Source organism: Piliocolobus tephrosceles, chromosome 21, assembly GCF_002776525.5.
Source record: "Piliocolobus tephrosceles isolate RC106 chromosome 21, ASM277652v3, whole genome shotgun sequence".
Classification (NCBI taxonomy): Eukaryota; Metazoa; Chordata; class Mammalia; order Primates; family Cercopithecidae; genus Piliocolobus; species Piliocolobus tephrosceles.
This window is the reverse complement of record NC_045454.1, coordinates 7,951,962-7,958,497: the sequence shown is the minus strand read 5'-3', so window position 1 is coordinate 7,958,497 and position 6,536 is coordinate 7,951,962. Positions and strand designations below refer to the sequence as shown.

The window sequence follows — 6,536 nt, the reverse complement described above, 5'->3', positions numbered from 1 at the left end:
GGTGGTGGGTGCCTGTAATCCCAGCTACTTGGGAGGCTGAGGCAGGAAAATCGCTTGAACCTGGCAGGCGGAAGCTGCAGTGAGCAGAGATTGTGGCACTGCACTCCAGCCTGGAAGACAGGGCCAGACTGTCTTAAAAAAAAAAAAAAAAAAAAAAAAGCAAGGCTACATTACATGCGTGTTTCCTCTTATTTTTATATTCAAGGGAAGTGGTGCAGACCGGCCGAAAGGAGAGGGATGCTGGAGCAGGCGTTCCCTCGGCTCTCCTACCTTTCAGAGAGTTATCCATTAAGTGCTGCGTTTGGTTCTTGACAAAGGACGCCACAAGGTCCAGTTGATTTGTCTCTGGGGGAGAAGGGAGAGGACACTCCAGTGGGCCCCCCAGAGAGTCAAGTGACCTCGCCCCCTCCAGGCCTGGCCCCGACCCCTCTTGGGGGCGTGGTCTCCGGCATCCCTCGCCCAGCCCCGCTGCCCAACTTCCAGCACGCACCCACTCTCCCCACAAACGCGTTCAGCGCGTAGTCCTGGAAGAAAGGCCCCTCCATGCCCATCAGCACGGCCCCGGCGCGGGCCTGCAGCTGCTCCAACTGGAAGCGACTGGGGATGAGGGCGGAGCGCAGGTGACTCAGGGCCTCCAGCACCGAGGGGTCGCACTGCAGGCAGCCCCAGCCTCCGGGGGCGCCCAGGCCCGAGAGCAGCAGAAGGGTCAAGGCCAGAGGCATGGCGGGGCTTGTGACGTCACAGAGAGGGCCTGGCCGGCCCCGCCTCCCAGTCCAGGGCGCGGTCAGGAGGCCCAGGGAGCATCAGGGTGTTACAGGTCCGTGTTTGCTGAGCACCTACTGTGTGCCAGGCATGGTTCTAGAACCTAGAGAGAGAGTCAAGAAAAAACAGAAAGCCTCTGCTCTACCCCTCTTGGAACTTACTAATTCCTCTTAAATTTATTCATTAAACACATATTGTTTTATTTTTATTTATTTATTTTTTATTTTTTTATTTTTATTTTTTTGAGGCGGAGTCTTGCTCTGTCGCCCGGACTGGAGTGCAGCGGCCGGATCTCAACTCACTGCAAGCTCCGCCTCCCGGGTTTACGCCATTCTCCTGCCTCAGCCTCCCGAGTAGCTGAGACTACAGGCGGCCGCCACCTCGCCCAGCTAGTTTTTGTATTTTTAGTAGAGACGGGGTTTCACCGTGTTAGCCAGGATGGTCTCGATCTCCTGACCTCGTGATCCGCCCGTCTCGGCCTCCCAAGGTGCTGGGATTACAGGCTTGAGCCACGTGCCCGGCCTACATATTGTTTTATTTTATTTATTTATTTATTCCCGAAACGGAGTCTCACTCTGTCTCCCAGGCTGGAGTGCAGTGGTGTGATCTCCGTTAACTGCAACCTCGGCCTCCCGGGTTCAAGCGATTCTCCTGCCTCAGCCTCCCAAGTAGCTGGGACTACAGGCAGGCGCCACCAGGTCCAGCTAATTTTTTATTTTTAGTAGAGACGGGTTTCATCATGTTGGCCAGGCTAGTCCTGAACTCCTGACCTCAGGCAATTTGCCCGCCTCGGCCTCCCAAAGTGCTAGAATTATAGGCATGAGCCGCTGCGCCCGACCCACATATTGCTTGTTTGTTTGTTTGTTTGTTTTGAGACAGAGTCTTGCTCTGTCGCCCAGGCTGGAGTGCAGTGGTGCGATCCTGGGTCATGGCAAGCTCTACCTCCCAGGTTCAACCTATTTTTGTGCCTCTGCCTACCAAGTAGCTGGGATTACCATGCCACCACACCCATATAATTTATGTATGTATATGTGTATATATATATATATAGAGAGAGAGATGGAGTCTCGCTCTGTGTCATAGGCTGGAGCTCAGTGGTGCAATCTCAGCTCACTGCAACCTTTGCCTCCCAGGTTCAAGAGATTCTCCTACCTCAGCCTCCTGTGTAGCGGGGATTACAGGCATGCGCCACCACACCCAGCTAATTTTAGTATTTTTAGTAGAAACGGGGTTTCACCTTGTCGGTCAGGCTGGTCTGGAACTCCTGACCTCAAGTGATTCACCCGCCTCAGCCTCCCAAAGTGCTGGGATTACAGGCCACTGCGTCCAACCTACATGCAACACATATTTATTGAACACCTATTATGTGCCAGGTGCTGTTGAAGGCCCCCAGAGCTAGAACTGAGAAAAACAAGAGGTTCTTGCCCTTGCAGTACTTAAATTCATTAACTCAACAAATATTTATTGAGCAGCTACTATGTGCCAGGCGCCAGAGATTGACATAAGATGAACACAATCTCTACTCATGGAGTTCAGGCTCGCAGGGGTGGGAGGGAGTGGGAGGAAGAGAAACGTAAAATCTGGTACACAGATGAGTAACTGAAATAGTGACAAACTGCATTACCTGCTGGGAAGCAAATAGCCTGATATGGTTAAGAGAGTTCCTTGAGGCCAGGAGGTGGGGTCTGGTTCCCTGCTGTAGTCCAGTGCCTAGCATGTACTAGGTGCTCAATAGATATTTAGCAAATCAATGAATCCACAAGGGAGGGTAAGCTGAGGGAAGGGCACTTCATTTTTCGCTGAAATTTTCATCTTGAAAATTTTAAAATCTAGAGAACAGTTGCAAGAATGATCCAATAAACACTCAGATATGACTTCACATTTTGCATTCCCTGTATCTCTCTATATATGTAGATGAATTAAATATCAATTTAATCATAGAGATTCAACTAAAAGACATTATAATAGTATACACGGAGATATAGCAAATGTGAAATTAATATATGATATATTAATATATAGTTAAATATTAATTCATAGAGATTAAATTAAGATTAAATATTACTACGTGGAGGGAGAGAGGAGAGAGAGAGACAGAGTAGGAGAGGGGAGTTGTCTTATTAATAGTTTAGGTGATATAACAAAACACCATAGACTGAGTGACTTATAAACAACAGAATTTATGTCTTGCAGTTCTAGAGGCTGGAAATCCAAGATCAGAGCGCCAACAAGATGTGGTTCTGGTGGAGGCCTCTTCTTGTATCCTCACGTGGCAGAAAGAGGGTGAGAGGACTCTCTGGGTTCCCTTTTTTTATTTTTTAACTTTTGAGATAAGAGTCTTGCTCTTGTCACCCAGGCTGGAGTGCAGTGGCACGATCTCAGCTCACTGCAACCTCCACTTCCCAGGTTCAAGCGATTCTCCTGCTTCAGCCTCCTGAGTGGCTGGGACTATAGGTGTGTGCCACCACGCCCGGCTAATTTTTGTATTTTTAGTAGAGATGGGGTTTCACCACGTTGGGCAGGCTGGTCTTGAACTCCCGACCTCACGTGATCCGCCCCCACCTCGGCCTCCCAAAGTGCTGGGATTACAAAGTGTGGGATTAGACCACAAGGAGGTGCTCACACCCAAGTGAAATTCTCTCCACTTCCGGACTGAAAGTCAGGGCCTTGCCGCCCACGCCTACCTTTCTTAGGATCATCCAGTTGTCTACCTATGTCGTGGGGGCCATAATTTGAGAAATGAACCTGAGATATTAACGTGCGCGTCCTTTTCCTCATCCCCTATTACCATCTGCCTTTCATGCAGGGAGTCAAGGTGCTGCCTGTTTGACCTAAGAAGTGATGGCTAGAATGGGATGGGAAGGCTGCTCATTCCTCAGCTTCCAAGCCCCAAACCCTGAGGCCCGGGTGTGAGGCAGGAAGGCTTGGGATGCAGAACCGGTTTTGTTTATCGGCTGCAGCCATGCTAATTTGGTAAAACATAAGTTAAATGAACTATCATCAGATTTCACACCCCAGCAAAAGTGGCCGAGGAAGTTCCCACACTCACCCTCCAGGCGCACAGACGTCCATCACCACGTTGTTGACGGCACCGGGAGACAAAGGCAAGCTGGGTGTCCTCACTGGGGAGGTGGGTCGCCGGTGGTACAGGACTCTGTAGCAGCTGGAAGATCAGACGAGCCTGTCCACATCATGACATGAATGGATCCAAGTGAAAACAGTAAAAAGCAAAACAAAGCAAGCAAACAAACAAAAAACCCACAGTGAAACATACAACTCAATACCATTGACATAATTTTTTTTTTTTTTTTTTTCCTGGAGACAAGGTCTCCCTCTGTTGCCCAGGCTGGAGTGCAGTGGCACAATCTCAGCTCACTGCAGCCTCAACCTCCTGGGCTCAAGTGATCGTCCTGCCTCAGGCTCCCACATAGAATAGAAAAAAATAGCTGAGTGTGGTGGCACGCTCCTGTAGTCCTGGCTACTTGGGAGACTTAAGTAGGAGGATCACCTAAACCTGGGAAATCAAGGCTGAAGCGAGCCACGATCTCACCACTGCATGCCAGCCTGGGACACAGAGCAAGATCCTGTCTCAAAACATAAAAAGGAAAAGAAAAGGATGATATGTTTGTTCATTTGTTTATTTTGAGACAGAGTTTTGCTCTGTTGCCCAGGCTGGCGTGCAGTGGCGTGATCTCGACTCACTGTAATCTCGCCTCCCAGATTCAAGTGATTCTCCTGCCTCAGCCTCCCCAGTAGCTGGCGCTACAGGTGTGCGCCATCACACCTGGCTAATTTCTGTATTTTTTTTAAATTATTTTTTTGAGACAGAGTCTCACTCTTGTCACCCAGGCTGGAGTGTAATGGCATGGTCTCGGCTCACTGCAACTTCCGCCTCCCGGGTTCAAGCGATTCTCTTGCCTCAGCCTCCTGAGTAGCTGGGACCACAGGCGCGCACCACCACACGCAGCTAATTTTTGTATTTTTAGTGGAAATGGGGTTTAACTATGTTGGCCAGGCTGGTCTTGAACTCCTGACCTCGTAATCCACCACCTCAGCCTCCCAAAGAGCTGGGATTACAGGAGTGAGCCACTGAGCCCGGCCAATTTTTGTATTTTTAGTAGAGACGGGGTTTCACCACGTTGGCCAGGCTGTTCTCAAACTCCTGACTTCAAGTGATCCGCCCGCCTAGGCTTCCCAAAGTGCTGGGATTACAGTTGTGAGCCACCACACCCAGATGAAAAGGACTATATGTTTTATGCTCATCTGAGTTTGTGACTGTACAAAGTCGTGCCTGCTGCTCTAATATTTCCGGAGGGTTTTGGGGAGCTTTGTGAACCTCATGAAGTAATGTACATACACGTGTGTATTGCCAGAATGAAGGCATGCCTTACCTCATTTCGTCCACACCCCATTTGGCTGACGTGGATTGGGAGGCAGAGCAGGGACAGTCTACTCGTGTGAGGTTATGCAGGTAGAGACAGAGACAGATGTGGGGCCAGGCAGGCAGCCAGAGGTCCCCAGGCTGCAAAGCCCTGCTGAGTGACACTAATGGCCAGATCTGGCGTTGGTGTGCAGCAGGCGGAAAAGAATGTCTGGGAAATGGTTAGAGGGATTTGGCTTCAAGCCCAGCGGAGGAGAGGAGTTAGAGGAGGCGGTTCCAGCGTTGGGGGTGGGGTGAGGGGTGTTTTCTCACCATCCACTTCCCCATGTCCAGCCCCCTCCCTAGTCCACATTGTGTGGCTACAAAAACAGTGACCTGTTCTCATGCACAGCGGTGGGGGCGCAGACAGGGACAGCCACATTGGAAAACTGTCAGGCTCTATGCAGGCTGGACGTGTGCACATCCCTTCCTTCACATGCACACACGGGAAATGTGTGCACACATCCGCCAGGGCGGGCAGACACGAATCCCCTTGGCAGCGTCCTTTGTAAGGAGCTCAAGCTGGAGACAGCCCAAATATCTGTCAACGGGAGACTCGCTAGATAAACCCACTGTGGCATGTTCCTCTGATGGAATCCCGCACGTCAGTGGGAGGATGATCTGGCTGCCCGCAAACGTCTCTGGGGCATCGTTCAAACATGATGTTGAGCAAAAGCAGAAACAAAGGACAACATGATCTGCAATTCCTTTTTTTTTTTGACAGAGTCTTGCTCTGTCGCCCAGGCTAGAGTGCAGTGGCGTGATCTCGGCTCACTGCAACCTCTGCCTTCCAGGTTCAAGTGATTCGCCTGCCTCAGCCTCCTGAGTAGCTGGGACTACAGTCATGTGCCACCACACCTGGCTAATTTTTATATTTTTAGTAGAGATGGGGTTTCACCATGTTAGCCGGGATGGTCTCGATCTCCTGACCTCGTGATCTGCCCACCTTGGCGTCCCGAAGTGCTGGGATTACAGGCGTGAGCCACCACCCCTGGCCTACAGCCTCCTTTTTTAAGGCTGAGTAATATTCCACTGTATGGATGGCCACATTGCGTGCATTCTTATCGGTCGATAAGATACGTGGGTTGCTTGCACGTCGTGTTTTGCATTCTTTTCTGGATGTGTGTTATATTTCACTCACACAAAAACTTTAAAATAACATGCTTTGTTATTTGCATGGCCTGAGATTGAATGTCACCCCAAGGCAGAGGCAGGGCCCATGACCTGCCCCGTGGGGCACTTCTCACCTAGTTCAGTGACTCTCACACCCACGGGTGGGGCACGGTCATGCCCACATTTCCTCTCACTCCATCACCAGCACCAAGGGGTGACATCAGCTCTGCGCACACTCTGG

The 6,536-nt window shown here is 50.5% G+C and overlaps 1 protein-coding gene across 2 annotated transcripts in view; it reads right to left on the bottom strand.

The window, feature by feature from the left end:
* IZUMO2 (IZUMO family member 2) overlaps nt 1-800 on the bottom strand; it is a 12,960-nt gene extending 12,160 nt beyond the window's left edge. The window contains exons 1-2 of one of the 2 annotated variants that reach the window (XM_023182734.1): nt 491-800; nt 271-345 (exon numbers count right to left, since the gene is read on the bottom strand). In XM_023182734.1, the coding sequence (XP_023038502.1) occupies nt 271-345; nt 491-722 (307 nt within the window). In that variant the 5' untranslated portion in view covers nt 723-800. The remainder of the gene's footprint in view (nt 1-270; nt 346-490) is intronic. The other variant, XM_023182733.1, reaches the window with a different exon arrangement.
* Between the last annotated feature and the right edge of the window lie 5,736 nt (nt 801-6,536).